The sequence below is a fragment of the Arabidopsis lyrata genome, assembly GCF_000004255.2.
Source record: "Arabidopsis lyrata subsp. lyrata unplaced genomic scaffold ARALYscaffold_7, whole genome shotgun sequence".
NCBI lineage: Eukaryota > Viridiplantae > Streptophyta > Magnoliopsida > Brassicales > Brassicaceae > Arabidopsis > Arabidopsis lyrata.
The window spans coordinates 7,857,266-7,881,579 of record NW_003302549.1 but is presented as its reverse complement, the minus strand read 5'-3'; the positions used below and the strand labels follow the sequence as shown (position 1 = coordinate 7,881,579).

Here is a 24,314-nt window from a genome sequence, read left to right as displayed (position 1 = left end):
ACTAAATTTACGAAGAAAACAAAAAATAGTTTCTGCAGAACAAAAATGGATGATGAAAAAAAAAAAAAAAAAAAAAAAGAACAAAAATGGAGACAGCGCCATGTATTTTTAAAATTTTATTAAAAAGAAAAGTTAGATAACATTCAAGTATTGAACATAAAAGTAAATTTCCAATAAAAAAAGAGTGTTGCAGCTCTGATATATGAAATATCCAAATATTGTACACAGATGAGAGAAGAGCCTATTAACAAAGTCTTCGTCATACAAAATGAGACCCAAAGACCACCGAGAGTGAGGAGGATTCTACCCTCTGGAAGCTAATTTTTCATTTGTGGTCTTGTACATTTCATCGATCACACTCTATCAGATGACCAAGAGACCGTGTTAATACTTAATGTCAGAAGATATTTACTTGTGTTAAATGTCTCAATACGCAAACGCAATTGAGTTTTTGTATTACCTGGTAGTATTTCAGCAACTGAGGTCTTTTCTTTTTGAAGGTTGGCGTAAGAAGATCGCGTTCCATGTCAAACGGCACTGGGTCAAGATGAATCGCCTTGATGATCTCAAACCCCTTCATCTGCAAAAATTCAACACAAAAAATTAATATGAGATAAAGACAACAAGAATCATGAATACATAATAGAAAACTCAAATGAAATAAAGACGAGGAATAACCTTTTTCTCTTTCGCCATTTTAACAAGTTCTCCAAGTATGAATTCCTTTGCCTTTTCATTTTGACAGAGAGCGTTGTAGTCACCGCTCACACCGTTTTCTGCAGCCCAGCGTTCAAGGATTTGCTGGTTTGGGTTGGCGATAGCGACTAGGAAGGACTCAAAGCTGTTCCCGTACACCCACACCTGATAAATTTGATGGAAACGATGAGGAAGATTGTGATTATTAGTAGATGAGAATCTTTACAAAACCTCTGTGAGAGAGAAGACTACAAATCGGTAGCTATACTTACGGAATCCACAGCTTGTACTTCACCATAGATATTTTCTATGTTCTCGACCGCAACATACTCTCCTTGTGACAGTTTAAAGATATTCTTCTTCCTGTCAATTATCTTCATGCTTCCATTTGGTTGCCACTCACCAACATCACCTGAGATTATAAGAAGCAGAGTGTGAGAACTGAGAAGAACTCACCGGACTACAAAACCTGATATTCTAACTAATTTGACATTAATTGTATACAGGTTCAGAGAAAGAAATACCTGTGTGCAGCCATCCATCAATGAGAACCTCTTTTGTGAGGTCTTCACGTTTATAGTAACCAGAGAAAAGGGTCTTTCCCCGAATGCAGATTTCACCACGTGGAGTGCTTGCAAGAGCATCATATTCCATCTCGGGGACAGATTCAAGGCGTATATCAACGTTTGGCACTGGTGGACCAACTGTGCCGAGCATGTCCAGTTCGTCTGGCAGCGAGACAAAAGTTCCAGCACAGCTTTCAGTGAGACCTGAACAATAATACAAGAAAAAAAAAAAGACAACTAATCACATTCTCTGTTAATGTGGGATCAATATACTACAGCACTCTAGTTGGCAAAGACCAACGAGGCTCAATTAAATAAAATAGTTCACACAAGAAAATAGTCCAACTGTTCACACATTCTGGGTGATTTATGGAAGATAAGTGACTTTATCAAAACTGGCTCATTTGAGCATTTCATTTGGATCTGAAAAAACTCAATATAGTGAATGGGTACCGTATCCTTGTAGAACATGACAGCATGCCACCACTCTAAGAAATGACTCTACATGGCTAGCAAGAGGAGCAGCTCCAGATAGAATAATCCTTACATTACCTCCGAGTGCTTGTTTAACCTGTGAAAAAGCAAAAGAAATAATTGCTATAAAATTTCATATCAAAGAATGGTAGGCTCTTCCGATGTTGTGTAGTAAGATATTATAGCGAAGAACTTTGCTACCTTGCCGAATACATGTTTGTCACAAAGTGGAGAGGCCTCCGCATGAGGCTTTCCCTTCTTCATATGTCCAAATTTACTGAGAACGTTTGAGTGTGTTATATCTAATAGCTTAAAGATTAGTGAAACAGATAAGCAAAGAGAAGTTTAACTTACTAGGAAAATGCAGAATCAAACAAAAACTTTTTTAAGAATCCACCATCAGAAAGCTTCTTCTGAAGACCTGTTTAATGCAATAGGTCCACATAATGAGACACGGGTAAGTTGTCAAAGAGCATAAACAATGTATATCAATGATATGAAATCGAACTGATAGTTAGAAGATAAATTAGGAATATACATAATGGGAAAATGAAACAATCACCAAAGAAGAAAGAATGAAAGCTTATCATTAAACTACTTTTGTAGAATTGAGAATAATATTCACATTTGGTATATCTCATCATCAGCTAGTGATAGTTTCGTTCAGGTGTGTAACGTGGTACAAATGTAAGACCTCAGATTCAGTTATATGGAAGAAACAGATGATACAAGAACATAACTCAATAAAGAGGGAAATTGGACAAGACTTGGACATATGATCTTTCAAACATCTTACCTGAGTATACTCTATCGAGGACACGAGGTACAGCACAAAAAATAGTTGGTTTAAGCTCACCAAGGTCTTCAAGCAACAATTTTACATCCTGAGGGGCCAACCCGGAGAGAATTGTAAGAGACAAATTCAAAACTGGTTTTAAAATAATAAGCTTCGAACGGTACAAACCCCACGCCAGAAGCCAATTGCAGCACCATGTTGAATGAAACACTCCTCGATCACTCGGTCAAAGATGTGGGCAAGAGGAAGATAAGAAAGAAACACATCTTTCACAGTCAGCTATTGATTTGCACAGCCAAACAGAAAAAAAATTAAGACCAGAGTCAGGAACATGGGAATCTTATAGATTGCAGCTTTTTTGTGAATCATGAAAAATGCATGAAAGCAAGAAGGTAACTCACAGCTACGTTAGCACTTTTCAGTAGACGGATTACTCCAGCGATTAGAGTAACAATGCTTTCGTTAGATATCATCACTCCCTTTGGGTCACCAGTGGTTCCACTCGTATACATAATCGTGCAAATGTCACTTTTCTTTTTGATGGGGAGATTATATTGCTTTCCTTCACCCTGGCAGAAAATATTCACGAAGTATAAACATGATAAGCATAGTTATAAGGCCACTAAAAAGAACTATCACAGAATCATTATATTTCAGGAAGAGCAAATGACAAGTCTCATACCAGCTTCAAAAATTCATCCCAAGCATATATAACCAACCCAAAAGTTTCAGCTTCTTCTTTTTGTTCACGTGAGACACCACCGAAGCTCACAACAGCTGTAATTATAATCACGTACAATTGATCAAGCACCCTATGTTAAAGGCCTAGCAGGCATACCACAAGTAAAAATCACTCACTTTTCATGTACTCTGTCGAGTTTGGGCATGTCTTAAACAACTGATAATCAAAAAGGAAAGGAAGTGATGAGAAAAAGTTCCACAGATACATGAAATTGATAAATATATATTTAACATCAAAGATATACTCTTACAGTACCTCAGAGATCTTCTTCTCTTCCACAAAAACAATTGAAACCTCTGAGTGGGAAATAATGAATTCAACAGCACTAGCACCTATAAAATTAACACGCAGCAAAAATGACAAATCAGCTAGCTAAAAGATTTGTAGAAGCTCACTAGATAAGCAATGGTGAATTTATCCTTCTAGAGTATATTGGAAAATAATGAAAAGGCATACCTAGTGTATCATATAACGGTACACAATAGAGCCCATGTGCATTACAAGCCTACATCAAAAATTCACTGTCAGTCCTCTAACAAAACATAATCAATGATATAATCATGATCCAGCCGTAAGATTACCTCCATGCTGATAATCCACTCAGGAGAATTTGCACCATAGATGCCACATTTTGCTTCCTAAAATCCCAAAAATCAGCAAACACAAGATTAAGCAACGGAATACTCACATTTTGGGGAAAAAAAAAAGGGAAATAATGAGACTTAAGATAGATATCAGAAAGGAAAAGATGGATCTTACGTCCTTAACTCCAACACTTCGGAGAGAATTTCCAAGTTTTATGACAATGTCGTAGACTTCTTGGTATGTTTGCCAGACATACTTACCCGGCTGAGAACAATCAAAATACTAGTGAATAAATCAGTGATAAAACACAAAACGAAAATCACAAAATCAAAATCAACAGGAAACAGTAACAACACCTTCCCGTCTACAATCTCACGGCGTCCCAGCATTGGATTGTTTGGATATTTCTCAACAGACATACTGCAAACACACAAGAACAGTAGAAAAATGGAAGTTATCAACCAAATAATATCACCAAATCACACAAAAAAAAAACAAAAAATTGTCAACCAAAATACATGCAACTGTTAATTAATCACATGCCACTCAAAAGAACGTTATTATAGACAAAATCATTAACCAACAAATTATATATCTATGATTAGAGCACTTAAGTAGATCTTGTGATCCGCAAAACTTAGACACACATAAAATCAAATCCAGATAAACAGTAGATGAAAGTAAACTATACGATTCTTACTACTTGAAGAATCCACAAAGAGCAAAAAAAAAAAACGCAAGTCAGAACAAATTCCATGATCAGTCAACGTCAATATATACAGATCGGAAAACGAGACTCATGCAAAACAAAACTCCGATCGATTAAACGAGAATCTCACCGGAAAACATCCCAACAGCTATCCATTCCTTCGATCGGCTCGGGAAATCCGTCCTTGGCGTAGATACTCCGGTACACTGGTCCGACTGATGGTCTTCCATCGCTACCTTCTTTGCCTTCCTCAACCTGGAATATGAATTTCTTCTGCTGCGACATGATCGATCTCTCTCTCTCTGTGGAACGAGAAACTTCTGACGCGCTTTCTCAGATCGGAGAAGAAGTTAATACTTCCTACTACGAAAGCGATTGGTTGCTACTCTCTGACCATAACCTGAAAAAGTCAAAGTCATATTCAACCTCTTAATGGGCCGTAGACGTACTGTCATATTAAGCCCAATAAAGTCAATATAACCCAAATTGAAATTTATATTAGCCAATAAATAGTATTTAGATTTTATAATTAAGATGTCAAAAACAAAACAAAAAGTGTTAGATTTTGATTTAGTTAACTTTAGAATTTATCAATACATTTGACCCCTTTTAAATATTTTAGAGGTTATCAATAAATCTAAAATAATTAAAAATATGCTTATTTTGTGGATATATTTGTCTGGTTGACACCAAATATGATATATAGTATTAAAAATAATTATCAAAACAGTAAATATATATACTTTTTAAATTCACTAAAAACCATATAATAATAGTAAAGTTTTTTGAAAAAAACATATGTCAAATAAATCATAGCTTAAGTAATTACAAATCATTTCCTTAGAGATTTGAATTTTTTTTCATATACAAATAACAACAATATAAAGACATGATATGATAATGTTTTATTAAATTGACAAAGTGATTAATTTTTGCAAATTTTCTTTTAATGTTATGCATAAACTTATAAACAATATTTTTACGAGCGTTAACAAATTTTAGCCGATAACAAACAGAATAAATAATCAACACGTAAAATGCAAGTAACTCACAAATAGCAAACAATAGGATAGAACAAATAATCTTCACATATATCACAAATTAGCAAGAATTTGAGATTGCCATATCCTATTTTAACAAACTTTATACTACAAGTACAATATCAAGTAGCAGAAAGTATACCAAAATTAGCTGATACTTACTTAGTTAATGTAGTGGAGGGAAAAGAGGAATAGAAGTTCATAGAATTGGAGGGTTATTGGCGGGAAAATGTCGATAAAGTCCCTGCCTTTATATATAAGATACATAATTTTCTCGTTATAACATCCGCTAGATCCTTCTTATTCACAAACCCTTGTGCTTATTAGCTTCTTCACCTTCATTTTCCCCAATTTCTTCTCCCTCCGCTTTCGTTTTTCTATGTCGTGATAAGTGAAGAACCTTTAGGGCTTCTACAAGTCTATCAGTAACTGGGTATTTTCCGATTAACATTACTTTCTTTTTTCATTGTTTAGCGAAGAATCTAGGGTTTTTTTTCTCTCAGGAATTTAGGGAATATCTCGTTTGAGTCTTGTCAAAATAGCTTTACTTTGATCCAATTTCATGAATTTTAGTGGTGATTTCAGGTGAGAATTTGTGAAAATGGCATCGGGTGATTTCGAGGATGAAGCTGAGGGAACTGTAACTATCAATGAATATATCGAAAGCCTTGACGCAGAAGAGCTGGTAAATGATTCTCTTTCTCTATCAGATCCATTTTAAAGCTTATGTATGTTTCTGATTCTTACCAAAGTTTAATACTTTTCCCCATTTTAACTCCTTAGGTTTGTGATATAGGTTCCTGATTTGGGGTTTTTGAAGCCAATAGATTGTGTTGGATAGTTATTGTTGAAATAGTTCAGTAGTGTGTATCTGTTTCTGTAATCATATGGTTTTTGGGTTTAGCGGTTTAATAATATTCATTAACTGCTTTTGTGATTCTTGGTGTGAAGGCAGCGGATTTGGTGTTGGGTGGAGATGAGGGAGATGAGTGTACTTACCCTAAGGGTTACATGAAAAGACAAGCTATTTTCTCATGCATTACATGTACACCAGATGGGAATGCTGGAATTTGCACTGCTTGTTGCTTATCTTGTCATGATGGCCATGAGGTATATATGGTTGATCTTTTAATCTGACTTCATTGTGTTAATTGGATTCCTAATGGTTGAACATTGTTCTGGTTATGAAGCTCTTGGAGCTGTGGACTAAGAGAAATTTTCGATGTGATTGTGGGAACTCAAAGTTTGGAACTTTGGCGTGTAAGCTTCTCCCGAGCAAAGATGTAGAAAACTCTGAGAATTCTTACAACCATAATTTCAAAGGCTTCTACTGCACTTGCGACCGACCGTACCCTGACCCAAATGTGGAAGAGCAAGTGGAGATGATTCAGTGTTGTCTCTGTGAGGATTGGTTTCATGAGGAGCATCTCGGTCTCAAACCTTCAGACAGTGTTGGTAGCCAGGTTTGTGGCCAGCGCTTAATCTTGTGTACCATTAATTTTTTGTTGTTGTTGTTGACATTCTAGTTCAATTTCTTATGTGATGTTAACAGATCCCAAAGGATGAGGAAGGCGAACCGATCTATGAGGATTTCATTTGTCAAAACTGTTCCCCAGTTTGTTCGTTTCTGACACTTTATCCTGAGAAATTGTGGGTTGTTGCTAAAGTAGAGTCCACTGGTTCTGCTAATGCTTGTTCAGAGACAATTGAGTCAAGCAAAACCCACATGGATTCTGAACCCTGCCAGCCAGAGAATGGTTCTGATGCTGAGAAATCTGTTGTAGGAAAATGTTCTGAGAAGATCGATGACTCTGAACCCGGCCAGCCTGAGAACGGCACTGAAGCCGAGAAATCTGTTGTGCGGAAATGTTCTGAGAAGATCGATGAATCTGAAGCCGGCCAGCCTGAGAACAGTACTGAAGCCGAGAAATTCGTTGTGCGAAAATGTTCTGAGAAGATCGATGACTCTGGTGGACCCGTTCCTGCAACTGGTTGCGTTATTAGGACTGATCTAAACTTGTGTCCTGAGTTTGAGAAGAAACCTTTGTTTTTGACCAAAAACTGGAGGAATATCCTATGCAAATGTGAAAAATGCCTTGAGATGTATAAGCAGAGAGGGGTAAGCTATCTACTTGATGCAGAGGACACGATTGTAGAATACGAGAAGAAGGCGAAGGAGAAAAGAACAGAGAAACTGGAGAAACAAGAAGGAGAAGCACTTGATCTTCTGAATAATCTCGACCACGTATCCAAAGTTGAGCTCCTTCACGGTATCAAAGACTTTCAAGACGAACTCCAGGGTTTAATGGTATATACTGTCACCATCTATGAAAGAAATTTGATTACAATTCTCAGGAACGCTCAATCTAAAAAGACTTGATTCTTTTTTGTTTTTGTAGGAGTCTGCTGGGCCGTCAAAGGCGATAACAGCTGCAGATATCGAGCAAATGTTTTCAAAACTGAAGAACAAACGCAAAAGGATGGAGTGAGAGGAGTTATGAGATTTAAGGTAGTAAATCTTTCTCTTGGCATCTCATGTAAACTTTCTTTAGATATGTTGTTTCGTTGGTTTGAAATGAGGAGGTTTCTCGTTCCTCTGCTCTTGTCAGTCTTTAGTTTCCTAAGTTATGCGAACAACTTTTTACTTCAGTGTATGAAGTTTGTAGCTTATGAAACAGTTGACTATTTATATATAATAAGCTACTAGTTCTAGAACTACTATTTGGTTTTATTTTTCAACTAATTTTATATGAATTTAGAATTACAAAAGTAATTCCATTTTAGAAGTAAAATCACCAAGGGGTCAGATAACCAAACCAATGAAGATAAATAAACACTTGTCACCTTAATGTGGATTGGACTCGGAGATACTTTGAGCATGCTAAAAGGAGAGCTTTTATCTGTCCTTTTTTATAACCAACGATGCTCCATTGTCAAACCAACTCACAAAAACAGAGAGAGCGCCAAAAAAATTATTGAAGCGAGAAACAGAGCAACAGTTACACATTTCGCAATCTCATGTGCTCTTTTGTTGAATGAAGGAGATTGTATAACATACACCTTTGTAACTCCGGAAGCTCCTTTAAGAAGCTCTATAGAGCATGCTAAAAGAAGAGCTAGTACAAAGTACAAACACAAAAAAAAAAAAAGAAACACGATTATAGTTTGGGCCTCCTAAAAAGTACTAAGATTTAGATTTTGGGCTTCGTAAAACCAAATTCAGTTTACATGTGAGGTCATCATAGAGTAGGATATGAGATTTTTTTTGTTAACGGGCTATTGACATAAATATTATTGTAGGCCTGAACAAAAAAAAAATTGTTGCCCTACGTCAGTTAGTGTTTGTATTTGTCGACATGAGTTATTGTTGTTTTTAAGAAAATATAGATCAAAGTTGGAAGCTCGTGAGTCGTGGCCCCTTAGAGTAACGACAGCCCCCGTGACACCACCACGTACTTGTGTTGTCCTTTTGTAAATTTCCACGAAGTTTCGTTTCGATAAGAAGAATTTGATAAATGATAACGATCCAATTATTATATAACGCGTAGTGCTTAATGATAGGATCATCTGATAAGATCGCTTATTAATGACATTTACGTCTACATGTAAAATATGAATTATTTTTGTGTTCTTATGTTATGATAGGAACTAATGCAATAATTGTGGTAACACATCACAATCGCGCTTATGCAAACGATATAACCAGATGACACAACGGTTTCAACTGTATTTGAGCACCGATCTACGAGTGTTTGAAAATTGCTCACATGGCTTTAGTTTAGTGGTTTTGATTGAGTTCAGAAAATCGATTTTGGTTAGTTATATATTTTAAATCGATCTTGTACTAATATGGTTTTCCATCGGTCCGTAAAATCCGGAGAGAATATTTCAAAAGAAATGGGTTTGACATTGTTTGAAACAGATCATATTATGAATGATTGGATTCTATTAAATGATATGAGTTCTTGAGGGAAACGAATATGAATGTATCTAGCTACGACCACAAGCTATTATCATGTAACACTTATTTAATGAGTAGATGGGTTTTATATTGGTTTGTGATCATTAAATCTAACGACGATTATAAAAAAAAATAAACAAGACAGGTTGGGTGGTTGGTATAAATGTGAGTTGCCAGGTTTTAACACGGTTTTGGTTTGGTTTAAAGACACCAACTAACCGGAGAGAACATGAACTTGTGTTCTTAATTATGTCTTCTTCTATTCTAATAATTTAAATTAAACAAAAAACGAAAAAAAAATTAGTACCAGTTTGGAGGATTAAAAGTACAATGCCCAGTATGTAATTAGCTAAATGCTTATTCAATATGCAGTACGTTTCGGTATGTTGATCGAAATTGAAATTTGGATGCGTGCATGTTAGAGATTTTCAAGTCAGATCCAACTCTATAACCGTATGTCACACACGAAAATGGTATAAACTTAACAATAATATGAATATCCATGGAGAAGTCACACAATGTTCTACATGATGTTTTACAAGACATTAGCTATTCTAAATAATTCGCGATTTATATATCTTCCGTTTACATTTCTCGTTTAGCTAGTGTTTTGGTGGATTGTATTGCTAACAGAGCTCTTGTAGCTCCAGAACTTTGTTTGCTTTTGATTTAAGCTAATAGAAATCATGGTTTGATAGAAAGTAAAAAAAGCATGCGTGAACAATCCATACGTAGTAATCACATTGGATTTTGATTGAACTTCTATGTTTTGATTTGGCTAGTATGTATGTATTCCGATTAATTAACTGATGACAATTTGTTTTTCATTTAAAACAATTCCATGCATCCAAACTATTTTAAAGTTACACACGACAAAGATAAAGTTTCGACGTAAATTTCTATCACATATATTATAACAACTTACATATCAATTGAAACAGAATCTTAAACAATTTCATAGTCACCAGTAAAAAATGTTGCAAATTTGCATCAATGTCAGCTTAATTAGTTGAGCTATCGCCGTTAATGTTGTTAATATTGTGTTCTCTCGCTATCACCATTAATTCATGACATCTATGAGACTATGACTATATAATTAATTAGCATATTGCTGTGGATGTGTTTAGATTTTACGGTTAAAAATTCAGTTTCTTAACAAAGTTTTGCAGTGGAGTAAGTTTGCACTTTTTCTTTTCTTGAAATTGCATAGAGTTTAATTTCATTTCATTCTTATATATATGGTTCACTTCATTATCTATTAAAAATGTAAGAATCAATTCGATTTATGAACAATTGAAATTAGCATCTTCATAACCAAATAACAAACTTTTGGTTGGTCTAATTTATAATCAATAAAAATAACGCTGATTTACAATTTAAAAATATAAATCCAACAGATCAGCATCCTTACTATGAGCTAGTTATCCATCTATCATTAAACAGAAATACTCAACATTATATATAAACTCAACATCACACATTGATTCATACAACTCTTCAAGCTTCCATCAACTTTGACCCACAAAGAAAGAAAAAGAGAAGAAGAAAGATTTTTTTTCTTGGGCATTATTCCCAAGTTTTCTTTTTTCTTCTTCTAACTATTTTTGTGGGTATTTCCAAAAAAAGAAACTTTTTTTTTTGTTTTTATTAAATCTGCTTTTAAAATTTTATAAAAAATGGGAAACTGTTTGATGGGAGGAAACAACGTTGCAAAAATGGTTCAAGAAGACGAGGTAATGAAGAAAGATTACAAGAGAAAAGATCGTAAAGTAAAGATTGTTTTGAGAAGAGATGAGTTAGAGAAACTCATTCTTTTTCAGCTAAATGCCAACGGCAACGTTGACGGCAAAGGAGAAACAACTTTGGCTTCTTTTGGCGACTTTCTCAGGGAGTTAGAGGCGGAGAGATCTGCCGGAGAAGCGGCTGCAAAGGCGGCTGAGGAAGAGGAGGAGTCTCGTCGGAGATGTCGTAAGTGGAGGCCCTCGTTGGAAAGAATCACTGAATGGCCTGAAGAAACACTTTCGTAATCACTTTCTTTAATCCTTTTTTTTTTTTTTTCATTTAAGATAAGGTTTTTATTTTTCTTATTAAAATGGGATTTTTTGTGGGGGAGTTTGCTCTTTTGCTGATTTTTTTTCCCTTTTTTTACCGAGGGATATTTTTTCACCTGAGAATTGTGTTGTCTCAGAGTGTTTGAAATCAGCAAAGGCTTATTTACCCCAGAGAAAATCCAAAGAAAAAACGAAATTATGTATTTTTATTTTCGTCTTTCATGTAAGGTTCTATTTGTCGACATAAATAAACTAGTAGTTTAGTATAAATTTGTTTTGTTGCTTTTAAAGTTAAGTCTTCATATATCACAATCGATTTTCATTTTTTACCATTGTGCTTGCTTTTCGTTGAAACCTACCCACAACTAACAACGCATAACTGTTATAAAAATAATATATTGTTACGTCTTACGACAAAAGACATCAAAATTCTACTATCTACCTGTAATTAATGACCCAGCTGATCTGTCGTTTCTCGTTGGACATATAGAAAAACTGAAAAAGAGAGTAGATGATCAAATTAATTTTAATCATTATTTACATGTTCTTTAAGGAAAATACTAGTACTATATCGATACGATAATAGCAAAACTTGTCAAAAACTCAGTCTTAAAGACCAATACATAGAAAGTTGATAACTATACAATTTTGTTTTCTAAAAAAAAAACCATCTCCCTAAATTGTATTTTGATTTTTGAGTATAAAAAAACATTATAATTAACAGAGACTTAACCATTCTTGTGAATCAGTGATCATTGGCCGCCTTACGAATTTGTTCAGTCAACTTTCCCCACCAATCCATGCTTTGGGATATATATCCATCGTTTGTTCAGCGTTCTTTGCTTTGTTTCTTACTTTCCCTTTCTCAAATTTTTTACCTTGGAATATACTAACGTAGAAAATTTGATACATTATTATTTATGAGATCAAAAACAACAAATTTTCCCCAAATTCATGTTACTTCAATTAATCTGTTACAAAATATATACACACACATATATATTTATATAGATACTACCCTAAAACTACAAAAAAGTTCGATAGATAAACTCAAAATTAACTTATTCCAGCTGGGATAACCAGCAGCCATTTCCTTGCCGCTCATTATTACAACCAACCATCACCATAGCGACTTGAAGCTGATGAACAGGGACATGTGCGATCTGGTCCACAAAATGCTCCAAATCAAAAACGCTGTCGTTTTTGCTTTTCGATAACAGCCTTTGAGCTTCTTGCTTTGTCATCTTGATCTTAACCCTCACAACCTCTTCCTTCTTTTCAACTATATTCAAACTCTCTTTCTCTTCCAGAGGCTTCTCCTTTGGTTTGAGTTCGTGATCATCATTAAAACTCACCCTCTTCTTTGGCTCGAAGATCTTATTATTCTCTAACTGAAACCTCACAACCTTACGTGGCTTAGCCAGAGGCTTTTGCTTCTGTTCATCGTCTTCCTCTTCCGCTTCGAACCTCAGCGATTTGTCAATCCTCTTGGCTCTCTGCAAGCACCGAGACCTTTTGGTCGATTCTACTGAAACCTCTGATTCGTTCAGAGGCAACGTTATGTCTAAGTCGTCTCTGTAGATAGGTTTTGCTTCTAGAACGTTGTCGTACCTTTCTTGAAGCCTGTTGAAGCATTTAGCTAGAGAATCCATCATCATCTTCTTCTTCTTCTTTAACAAATTAGGGAGAGAGAGGTTTTGTGTTATCTTGAAAGTTTATCTCTATATATTAATTTTTCGTGGGGCAGAGTATTATATAGGCGACCAACTTTGCCATTATTCGGACACGTAGTGGAGTGTTCTTTGGGGTAAGAAGATGACGTCACTTTGCCCTGGGATACTAGAATTTAATTATTCAAGTTTGCTTTCCTTTACTATGCAAAAAGTTTAAGAACCATCTTTTATGTATTTGTATCATTCATAATCAAATACAAAACAATTGACAAGTTCGGGAAAAAAAAAAAAAAAAAAAAACAATTGACAAGTTCATTATAGTTCACAGAATCACAGTCGATGTTGATTTACGGGAAGGTTCTATATAATTGAAGATAACTGGTTAACTTGTACGTAAGAGATTTTAAGGTAAAGATTAGAGATGATCAGTTTTTGCTAGCGATCATATAAGAGCATTTTTATTGGTGAGATACTCACATGGTATCTCAACTATATAATACTATTATTATTATTTTTTTGGGAAACTCATACTACAATGTTACCTCTATTAGTGAGATATTTTATGAGTATCTCATCCACATAAAATTAATATTTTAATAGAAAGTTTATATTCAATTTTTAACATATCATTTAATTATATTAGACATTTTGTAAAACAATATGATTAAAATTATACATCCTTTTATCAAATAGATTTTTATTACATTATACATTTTGTAAATAATGACAAAAAAAAAACACATTATTTATCAAAATATCAAAATGTTGACAAAATATCAAATTAGGTAAACCAAGGAAAAGTGATGATATCATGCATCATTAATCAGTCAATAAGCTTTACCATGACCTTAAAGTTTTCTCTCATATATTAAAAAAAAAAAAACAACTTTCCACTGAAAAAATTGGTGCCGTGCCACTGGCGGCATATGACATGGTCAATTACTCCATTTTGAACTAGTCTAACTAAATAATTGAATAATATCCACAATGCCAAGATAAAAAAAAAAAAAAAAATACGAAAACAAGTGTTTGACAATGTTCAATTAGGTCAAGTCGAGTTTTAAACGAGGAAAATTGAACGTACTATCTTGTACTTTTTGTAGAAACTTCAAACTTCTTGACATGAGAAGGATCGGAAAGCCCTCACCACACTATAGTTTCATTTTTAGTATACAAATCTGCATAAACAAACACGATCTTGGTCATTACACGAAATCGGAAGATAAATTGGATTAAGACACTCATACACACCCAAAACAAGTATGTATTTTCCCTTACTAGAAATTCCAAATCCTCTATTATTGTTTTCTCAATATGTAGAAAGCAACGGTTTCTAATAGGGGGAGAGAGGATTTCGTTCGTGGATATTCAACAAATGACGTTACATTTGATTATGAAGATACCAAATTTGTGGAAATGTATCCATACTTGTTTTTTTAAAAAAATCGTCATTTATGATAATAAAATAACAAATAACTCACATTTAGATTTTGGTTTTGTTTTAGTCGGGTACAATATCAAAAAAATATGGAAACCATATAAATCCAGGCTAATATACACCAATTCCAGCAATATATCAAAACGTCTATGGACTCATTTTGGAAAGTAAATAATCGTTCTCATATATATATATGTATATACCCATTGTCTTCTTTTACATTAGAGTTTCAAGTTGAGGTGCTTTTATGCAATGTCAAACCTATCTCCACCAGTTCGAGTATTTTCTTTCTCCCTTCACTCTCCCGAGGTTTTTGCATCTCCTTTAAGAGTTTGCTAACGAGTTTTTATGTGTGGTGTAGACTTGCGTTCTGAGAGTTGGAATCAAGTGTTGCAAAGGTTGCCAGACCAAAGCAAAGAGAAAGTTGCTAAATGTCTCTGGTAATAATAAGTCCACAGTGAATGTTGTTTAAGCTATATCATTTGTTGAATATGTTTATTTCGTTTAGCTAATATTGTTTTCAAATGGAAACAGGGGTGGATGCAGTTGAGTATAACGCAGAACAAGGGCTCTTAACAGTCTCAGGTGATGTTAACCCAACAACATTGCTTCATAAGCTTACCAAATGGGGTAAAAAGGCAGAACTTGTCTCTTTTCTTGGAGACAACTCTTCCTTTGTTCCTAGAACCCCAGAACAAAACCAAAACAAGACAATGGAGAAGAAGGAGGAGAAGCCAACAAAATGTTGTCTTCTAATGTGTTTTGGGAAAAGAAGCAAGAACACAAAGGTTGAGCCTATGGCGATGCCAAACTGGAACTATCGAGGAATAGGGACAGAAAACGGGAATGCCACGCCCTTCATTAACGCTGCAATGTCACCTCCAATGGTGTACCCTCCTCCACAAGCAGTGCCTGGCTTTAAAACACCCATACCATACCCTCCTCCTAATTATTTTGGGGCAAGACAACCACCACCATACACTGGTGCTGGTATGTTCCAGTCAGCTCCACCACAATCCCCACCATATTTTCCAGTTCCCAACTCTAGGCTGCATTACCCGCACCACTGACAAAGTTCTTTCAGACGATACATTTATTGCTTGTTCTTCTCTTTAGCTATGACTCAATGCTGAGTAATAAGATGATGAATTCTTTTCAACATGTAAGGGATATGAAGAAATGCAAATGAATGATTTCCAAAAGAAAGCAGACTAGAAAACATATATGACACCAAAAATAAACATATCTTGTTGAGAAAATAGTATATTATATCAAATTTATTAGCTTTTTATTTATAGAACCGTATATATTAGGGTGGATTATTTAGTGTAGAGTGTAGACAATAGAGAGAAACAAAGAAGTGGTTAGAGATAACGCGTTGAAAGCTTTTATCAAATCTTGGTGGATTATTTACGACCAAACCACCCAAAAAGATTTATGCGCTTGACTAAGTCCTTAGGGCATATGCAACGGTAAAACAAGAAGATAGTTCTTAGTTATTAAAATAATATTAAAGCTTATAATATCTAAGAACAGTACTTCAACTGATGCTACAACAGTTCTTCAGGGAGAACATCTACCCATGCTCTTGAGTATATGTTCCTCAATTTTATTATTTTTAAAATCTAAGAACAGCCCAACAAGGTTGCCCGATAAATATGGTCTTAGTCTCTACACTTTTCCATCAAACATTCTGTCTCAATCCGAGATTTACATTTTACATAATTAATGGCACTCAAACAAAAAACAGGACTGAGTCAAAAACAAAAAGAAATTTCCAATTTTGATTTATTTATGGTTTGGGAGGAAATTTTGTTGTCCCAACAGAAACGGGTCATATGCGCCTAGATGGGCCTAACCACCGAAAATGGCCCAATCATGAAACTAATAAACCCGAAGGTTCGGGAAAAAGCAGAGAAAATTTCCAGTCGCCGTCGTCAACATTCTCCTTTTTGGTACACGGACGAGAACGAAAGAGCGAAAGAGAAGATGAACGTTGTTCACGGTTTGAAGAGGATTCCTCGCATCAAATTTCCACAGCGTCATGTCAATCCTTCAGGTTTTGATTATCGTGAAACACTTGTATGCAGAATCTATATTGTTTTTGGTGTCAAGTTCCATAGTTTTGCTCGGTGCTCGATTCGAAATTTTTGAGTACGGTTTCATTGTCACGAATTAGACATGAGATTGTATCCATTTGGCTGTGGTTTTTGTTTGCCGATCTATCTTGCTCTGAGAAAATACACAAATGAATCATTGATTTGCATTTACATAGTTAGATTCAAAGATATACAGATTTGTTTAGCCATTGTTACGAGTCGTGTCTGTTATCAATTTGAAATCAAATCTCGAATCATTGTAGGAATCTTCATCAATTTTGCGATTTACTTGCTGGCATAAGAGTTTTTTTTTTTTTTTTTTTTTTTAACTTTGCAGTCTCAGAGGGAAAGACTCAGGTGGCAAATGAAGCTGATACATTGTTCTTCTCCAATTTGAACATCCAAAAGACTATAGGCGGGAAGGCGTCATCGCAGCCAAAGCGTACGCCAGTTTCTAACGAAGAAATGGAAGCCATTTTGGTATGTAACTTCATAGACATGAATAACACTTAGATAAAGAATTGCCTTTTCACGGTTTAAGTTTCATTTTAACATTTCAAATATACTTATTCTGAGTTTAGCTGCGAAGACAAACATGTAGTTGCAATTATCTTAACTTTATAATCGTGTGACCAACTACTAATTTTATCGACCAAAAGAACGAAATCTGTGTTTCTTTTTTCATGATGTGATAATATTGTTCTGTTTCTAACTTGTTCTGCAAATTTTCACAGTTGGGAGGCTGCCTCTGATCATTCAACATGATCTGTTGACAAGAAATGGTGGACCTTTTCTTATCTTTACCATTTACAGAATATACCCAATAGTCAAGAAACTGATATGGTTGATGTTTACGACAACCAATGATACAATAAAACAACTCCGTTGCAGTCTTAAAAGTTTTTAACTTCTATACTGATTCATCATTGATTGAGTGCATTTGAATCTCTATTAAGTGCTTTATGGTTGAAATTCATCGTTCTTTTATTTTTATATCACATGATGAAGCTCTTTTAGAACCAGTCAGAAATCTCGTAGCCTAAACGCAAAGGTACGTTACATATACATTCACAGGAACTTACACACAGAGAAGAGAAGATCGCTTATGGTGCTGCCTCCTCCTTTTGCATCTGTTCGATAAGAGGCTCAAGAATACAAGACTTTGGATTCTTACCCGGTGGACCTTTCTCTCTTCGCTCGAGCTCTTCAAGCCTGAAAGTAATGAGACGGTCCCAGTTTCCTCCTTCGAACAAGACACCAGCTTTTCCATCAGTGATCCTCTGCACAATCCCACAATACATGTGATACGGGCTGTTCTGGTTCTTGACTATAGCGATCATTCCCGGCATGAGAAGGGGTAGCTCGGGCGCTTTCGGCTTCTTATCTGTAACAACCGCGGATGCATCGGTTCCTCGTTTTGCAGGTGGTGGCGTCGGAGGAGGTGGTGGGTTCTTTTCAATGAACGTTTGCAATCCCTTTTCGCCACCGGGAAATCCTCCTGTGAGACCCATCATCTCTTTGTCAAAACCATCTTCAGGTACTTTAAACGACAAGTTACTGTCATCGCTCTCTTTCTCTGTCTCGTTGTTCTCAGCCTTTGATGTCTCTTGCCCGTCTTCAATGTTCCTCTTGAGCTCCTTCTCAATACCTTTCTCTCCGTTGCATAATCCTCTCCCTCCCATCACTTCCCATAGATTGAATTTACCCATGGCCTTTACTTGATAAACTTTTGATTGCTGTTTCGGAGGCGGGAAAATCGACTGGTTTGCAGTTGAGAATTGATGGGTTTGGCCTAGAAATTTCGATCGATGAATCGGAGTTCTCATGGTCGGGATAGTGATCGAAGAAGTTGCCATAACTTTTTCTCTGTCTGCAGAATAGTTTAGAGGTGTGACTAAGGGGAGGAGATATGAAGAAACGTGTGATTCGCTTGTTATAATGACCACATATCATGATTTCAGTTAGATGAGTTTTATCTATCTATTTCCAGTGGACCTGAACCGGTTTATGTATAACCGGATGGTTTGTTTCGAATAATGATTTAGGAGGAAGAGTAGGAACATCTGGGCTTTGTCATAAGTTTAAACTGGACCAAGTTTGAATATTCTTCATAGCCTAGATTAAGGGGGGTGTATTGAAGAAAGAATTTGGAGTGATTTGAGTTTTAATGAGTTTTGAGATGATTTTGGTTAATTTTGGTAAATTAGGGAATTTGATATCAAAACTTTCCCAAATCCCACCTAAAACCATGGGATTTAGATATTTGAATTTTTAACTAAGATGTTCTCTGAAATTCCACCAAAAATCACTCAAGTCATTTCAAATCCACAACTTAAAATGTTTCCAATAACAGTTGATTTGATTGTAGATTTTAAAATCACTAATCCAATAACACTTGATTTTTAAAAGATTTTTAAAATTCATGTTTGAATAACATAGGATTTATCTTTTTAATACAAATCATCTCAAATCCTTTATTGAATACACCCACCTAAATATATTACAAATGTGATTTCTTTTATGATTAAAATTTAAACATAATGCTAATAATGTGGTTTCGTTAGTAAGAAAAAGCAGCAAGAATAAGATAAAGCATATTGGTCAACGACATTAATAATTGGAATCCCATACTCCCAAAATCATCATTACACATACACTTTTGTCTTAGGCTGTCCTTTACACTCATCGGCATCACCAAATCCTTAGATGGCAATTTCTATAAATAAATGTAGTACTATTAAGCATGGATGAAAACATTTTGTATTAATTTGATAAATTCAATATATTCTAGATAAGTTTGGTCAAAAGTTTACAAATTATTTGACCTAATAACAAACCAAGTTTATCACTTTATGTCATACGATTTCGTTAACAATTACTCTCTCTGTTTCACAAAGAGTGTCATTTTAGAGTTTTGCACACAAATTAAGAAAACATTAAATTTTTTGTTTTTTCTAAACAAAAATATTATTAACTATATACCTAAACATAATCTGCCCAATAGTAAAACAATTTGCAGAATACTAATAGTCATAAAACATAAAAAATCATTAAATTTTGCATTGAAAACCTAAAACGACACTTTTTATGAAACAAAAATAAAACCTTAAAACGATACTTTTTATGAAACGGAGAGACTACAAGTTAACATTGTAGAATCTCCCATCCCACGTGTGTAGAGCTGGCTAACGCAACCTGGGGGTAAAAGCGTCTTTATCTAACCAAATTTAAAGTTTCTTTATGAGTAAAATTCCCAAACCAAACTTCTTCTTGCTGAAGCAGTAAGCACCCAACCAAAAAAAAAAAAAAAAACAATTGCGTCAAAACACTTTCCCTTAAATACAGAGATCACATTCGATCAGTTCTCGATCTTCTGTTTTGTCATTTTTCCAAATTATCGGAGGTTCTCTTCATTCGATTCCGACTTCCGAGCTTCTATTTCTGCTCAATGTTTTTGTATTTTGTTAGGGTTTCCATTTTTTTTGTTGGATTTCCAGAAAATTCGTTTCTGTTGTTCCTTTTCTATTTGAGCTAATAAAATCCAGAATGGGAGGAAAGAAGAGTTCGTTGTCGTCCTCTTCTTCTTTTATAAGAAACTGAACTTTGTTTTCCTTTTGCAGCGAGCTGATTTCTCATCAAAATTTCCGGTGAAGTGGGGTTGTAAAATTCGGCGTTGAAAGATATAAAAAAGGGTATGTTTGATCCTCAGTGAAGAATAAGGAGTTTTAATTAGTATATAGTATATCTCTCTAAGTGATGATACTCGTGGATTAGATCTATGATACGAAAAAGCATAAGATAGAGACTGAGACAGGTCATTTAGCAAGATTAATTGCTCATGGGATGCTAACATTCATATAGGAGTTTGTTTCATAATTCATATCATAATCTAGATTAGATCATGCTCAGATAACATTTCTTAAATTAAGTAATGTGGACAAAAAGTTTTTATCTATGTGGACCAACACTGTGGAATTATTCGACTTCTTTTGGGGCGCAAGCTGAGATAGTAACCAGTAGTTTCATTTGAATGAAGGTTCTCTGGCTACGCTTGATTCATTTTCTGGTGGAAAAGTTTCTGGAGTCGTTTCAAAAGTCTTAAGTTTCAATTCATGGATGATGGTACTCCTAAGAAGCTAAACATATTACCTGATCACTTTAGTGCTCCTAGTTCCACAGCAGAATCTTCTCAGGACGATACTCCATCATTTTCGCAGACAAAGGACGATATTTCTCTGAGGTAACAAACTTGTTTGCGAATAATTATGCTAGATAGGGAATCCTTTAGCTGACATTGATTGTATCTTTGGGTGCTTTTATTTAGAATAGGTCTCGGAGCCAGTCACGGACTCGTAGAAACTTGAAAAGAGCAGCAACTATGTTGAATTTGTTCACTCTTCGCCGTCTTCCTTGGGTTTCAGATGGTCAAGAGAAGGTTCCATTCTAATTCCTTTCTTATTTGTTTTTGATTCCCCTCATCGAAGTTTGAGGGTTCTTTCCTGATTACTCTCTCATTGGCAGGTAGAGCTATCAGCAGCGGAGTTAGAATCACTTAGATCAGAACTTTCTGATTTGGAAGAAAGAGAAGCTTACCTCAAAGCTCAGTAAGTCATATGCTCGAATTGTTCCATTCTCAGAACAAAAGCGGCGATCTCAATTTCTTCTTTCTGTACTGTTACATAGGTTGGAACATGTAGACGAAGTCTTGCGCTCTGCCCGTTTATCTGGTTATTTGTTTATCCGAAGTGTAGGGTCTTACTCTGAATTAACTTATCATTATTGATCCACAAGGCTCAAAGTTAGTCTATCTTATATTACAAATTGGCCTTTTTATTTTTCTTTAACTTCAGCGTTGGGCAGCTCTTCCGGGGGAACCACCACCAATAGATGATACAGAAGTAGACGACTGGCTTCCTCGGTTTGTCGTCCTTCAAGGCCCTTGTCTTTTCTTCTATTTATTGTCAACAGGTGAGTTAAGTTCCAACTTTTACAATCCTGTTTTAAATTTCTATTCTTCTTGTAATATCTCTTGAAACTCTCTGTTGCAGATTTGAGCCCTCAAGATTCGACATTGCTGGCGGATATTGTAGAAGTTGGTTCGTTACCTAGCTACACAAGAGAATTCGATGAAACCCATTATTGCTTTTACATCTTAACCCGTCAAGGTCTAAGATTTGAGTGCTCAAGCACCTCTAAAACACAGGTGAACCAAATACATATACATTGTAGCACACACATTTGTTGTTGAGACATCCCACAGCATTTGAACGCGATGATTTCGCGGTTTCTTATGATTTTAGGTTGATTCTTGGTTGTCGGTATTGCGCCTTGATTGCAAGTCTGAACCAGAAGAAAGGTTATCAAACGGATCAAGCGAAGCTCCACAATAAATTGAAGATTGGTCATTGCTCTGTATAGTTTTCATTTTCTGTGTATATAATATGCTTCTTTTAGATGTAGTAGAATTCACGTCAATGAAAGGTTCTTTTACTGAACTGGTGATTACAATTTTTTTGATTTACTTCTTTTAGCTGCTAAAGACATTGGAATATATTCGTTACTTGAATAGGCAATATTGGAAAAAGAAAGTGATTAGAAAGGCAATAAATCCTGAGCCTTTTAAGTCCTTCTCTGATCCGACCCGAAACGACACCGACCCGATCAAAACATGCTGGTATAAAATCCTCCAACAGGTTCACATTTCTGACGTCCCTGTTTTTGCACATCACTCTTCTCAGTCCTCACGCATCTTATAAGAGAAAATGAGCTCTCAAATCTGCAGATCTGCTTCCAGAGCAGCGCGGTCTCTTCTTTCTTCAGCCAAGAATGCTCGTTTCTTCTCCGGTACGTAAATTTTTTCTCTGCTTTTCTTTTTTCCTGAAAATGTGATAAACTTCATGGGAAGATGTATGTAGATAGACGTCAAATATTTTTTGATCCTAACTTTGGTTTTCTTCGTCTTCTCGATCGAATCGAATCAGTGATCTGTTGAATCGTTTTCAATCTAAAATATTTGATCCAAACTTTTACTTGATCCTTCCCATCAACTCAAGAAACGAAATTGTTTGTTTTCTGAATATGGCACTTATTTGGCTTGTTCTGTTAGAGATATTTTGTGAGGGGTTGCAAATGTAAGATGAGAGTGAATTCATTCATTAGGGAAAATGATTTACAACATATATAGTACTTAGACTAGGGTTTAGACTAATACTAATTACAATTAGATCCTTAATATTTACATCTCCTTATAGCAAATACATTTTCTATGAAACTATTGGATAAACAAATTTAGACTCTCATATTCCGGTTTTTGACTCATGATTAATTTGCATACATAAGATTTCTTATTGATTATCCCATTAATATAAAGAGGGTGTTTTAGATCTGTTGTTTTTTCTCATTCCCATATGAACAAATGTCACAACATAATTCATTAACATTTTGCGTATACATTGATTATTTATGATTTCAGAAGGCCGAGCCATGTGTGCAGCAACAGTGTACTTGCTGCTGAGGTAATAGTCGCTAAACCAAACACATATCGATATATCCTTCTCTTGAGGCTATCCCTGCTTTCTCTTTCTCACTGGATTTCTCTGTTTCAATCAGATGGAACGCACTTTCATCGCTATCAAACCCGATGGGGTGCAGCGAGGACTGGTTTGTTACTTGTTATTATTCTTTTTTAATTTCATGTCTTACATCTTATTCAAATGCTCAAAACTCTTAAATCTTTAAACTCTCACCAGATATCAGAAATCATTTTACGGTTCGAACGCAAAGGATACAAGCTTGTTGGTATCAAAGTCATGGTTCCTTCAAAGGGTTTCGCGCAGAAGCATTACCATGATCTAAAGGAGAGACCTTTCTTCAACGGCTTCCTTATTTCAGTCCCTGTTGTTGCCATGGTAACGAAACAAGTCTCACTCAAACTTTTGAGACCATAAACCCGACTTGGTTTAGCTCTCATGGTCCATTGAAACTTGGTTTTAGGTATGGGAAGGTGAAGGAGTGATTAGATACGGACGTAAACTGATTGGAGCTACAGATCCTCAGAAATCTCTCTGTTGTTGTTGGGAGGTACCATTCTATTTTTCTCCATTGTATATATATACTAGTATGTTTTAGTCTGTTTTCTCATAGATTATAGGTTTTGTTTGTGTTTATTGGGAAATGCAGGAACATTATACATGGAAGCGATGGACCAGAGACAGCTAAAGACGAGATCAGCTTGTGGTTTAAGCCTGAAGAACTCGTTTCTTTCACTGGCAATGCTGAGAAGTGGATCTACGGCCAGAACTGAACTAATCCATCTTTCTCCCTTATTTTCAGCCGTTAGATCAGACATAAATAATTACTGTTTTTTCTTACCGAAACAATAAAAACGTGATCACCGGGTAAAAAAGGCTCGCGGAATCAAATTAACTCACTAATTTACCGGGAAAAGAATTGTTTTTTTAATAAATTTACTGGATTTGTTAAAA

General features: G+C 35.3%; 8 protein-coding genes across 9 annotated transcripts; 5 read left to right on the top strand and 3 right to left on the bottom strand.

Annotated features, from left to right (window-relative positions):
• Nucleotides 1–101: 101 nt before the first annotated feature.
• LOC9305833 (long chain acyl-CoA synthetase 4) lies at nt 102–4,938 on the bottom strand. Its single transcript, XM_021017706.1, has 19 exons — nt 4,699–4,938; nt 4,216–4,279; nt 4,034–4,123; nt 3,856–3,912; nt 3,731–3,779; nt 3,530–3,606; nt 3,391–3,430; nt 3,215–3,309; nt 2,934–3,101; nt 2,701–2,811; nt 2,533–2,620; nt 2,091–2,157; nt 1,938–2,013; nt 1,716–1,833; nt 1,221–1,466; nt 969–1,108; nt 679–861; nt 461–580; nt 102–360 (listed from the first exon to the last, which is right to left on the bottom strand). The coding sequence occupies exons 1-19, from the start codon at nt 4,851–4,853 to the stop codon at nt 304–306; spliced, it is 2,001 nt and encodes a 666-aa protein (XP_020873365.1). The 5' UTR covers nt 4,854–4,938; the 3' UTR covers nt 102–303.
• An 899-nt stretch (nt 4,939–5,837) lies between these two features.
• LOC9305832 (putative E3 ubiquitin-protein ligase UBR7) lies at nt 5,838–8,326 on the top strand. Of its 2 annotated transcripts, none has more exons than XM_021017812.1 (6): nt 5,838–6,041; nt 6,194–6,293; nt 6,560–6,718; nt 6,799–7,071; nt 7,161–7,916; nt 8,008–8,326. In XM_021017812.1, exons 2-6 carry the CDS (start codon nt 6,210–6,212, stop codon nt 8,095–8,097), a joined length of 1,362 nt encoding a protein of 453 aa, XP_020873471.1. In that variant the 5' UTR covers nt 5,838–6,041; nt 6,194–6,209; the 3' UTR covers nt 8,098–8,326. The 2 variants fall into 2 exon arrangements, with proteins under 2 accessions (XP_020873471.1, XP_020873472.1); XM_021017813.1 differs by having other exon boundaries at nt 5,863–6,041; nt 6,182–6,293.
• A 2,316-nt stretch (nt 8,327–10,642) lies between these two features.
• LOC9303759 lies at nt 10,643–11,890 on the top strand. Its single transcript, XM_021018164.1, has one exon. The coding sequence runs from the start codon at nt 11,246–11,248 to the stop codon at nt 11,594–11,596; it is 351 nt and encodes a 116-aa protein (XP_020873823.1). The 5' UTR covers nt 10,643–11,245; the 3' UTR covers nt 11,597–11,890.
• Nucleotides 11,891–12,453: 563 nt separating this feature from the next.
• Nucleotides 12,454–13,601, bottom strand: LOC9305831. Its single transcript, XM_002867640.2, has one exon. It carries the CDS (start codon nt 13,276–13,278, stop codon nt 12,682–12,684), a length of 597 nt encoding a protein of 198 aa, XP_002867686.2. The 5' UTR covers nt 13,279–13,601; the 3' UTR covers nt 12,454–12,681.
• Nucleotides 13,602–14,010: 409 nt separating this feature from the next.
• On the top strand, nt 14,011–16,184 carry LOC9305830 (heavy metal-associated isoprenylated plant protein 42). The gene is given in 4 exon segments (XM_021018195.1): nt 14,011–14,975; nt 14,978–15,010; nt 15,093–15,171; nt 15,266–16,184. Coding segments are annotated over 4 exon segments (699 nt in total). The 5' UTR covers nt 14,011–14,924; the 3' UTR covers nt 15,802–16,184.
• A 446-nt stretch (nt 16,185–16,630) lies between these two features.
• Nucleotides 16,631–17,785, top strand: LOC9303758. The gene is made up of 3 exons (XM_002869712.2): nt 16,631–16,790; nt 17,168–17,310; nt 17,565–17,785. The coding sequence occupies exons 1-3, from the start codon at nt 16,721–16,723 to the stop codon at nt 17,580–17,582; spliced, it is 231 nt and encodes a 76-aa protein (XP_002869758.1). The 5' UTR covers nt 16,631–16,720; the 3' UTR covers nt 17,583–17,785.
• A 4-nt stretch (nt 17,786–17,789) lies between these two features.
• On the bottom strand, nt 17,790–18,783 carry LOC9305829 (NAD(P)H-quinone oxidoreductase subunit S, chloroplastic). The gene has a single exon (XM_002867639.2). It carries the CDS (start codon nt 18,684–18,686, stop codon nt 17,934–17,936), a length of 753 nt encoding a protein of 250 aa, XP_002867685.1. The 5' UTR covers nt 18,687–18,783; the 3' UTR covers nt 17,790–17,933.
• Nucleotides 18,784–20,239: 1,456 nt separating this feature from the next.
• On the top strand, nt 20,240–24,299 carry LOC9305828. Its single transcript, XM_021018187.1, is given in 14 exon segments — nt 20,240–20,522; nt 20,867–21,070; nt 21,160–21,265; nt 21,352–21,434; nt 21,514–21,577; nt 21,681–21,798; nt 21,879–22,033; nt 22,131–22,186; nt 22,613–22,674; nt 23,303–23,490; nt 23,580–23,738; nt 23,824–23,888; nt 23,890–23,910; nt 24,010–24,299. Coding segments are annotated over 13 exon segments (1,329 nt in total). The 5' UTR covers nt 20,240–20,522; nt 20,867–20,942; the 3' UTR covers nt 24,134–24,299.
• The last annotated feature ends 15 nt before the right edge of the window (nt 24,300–24,314 follow it).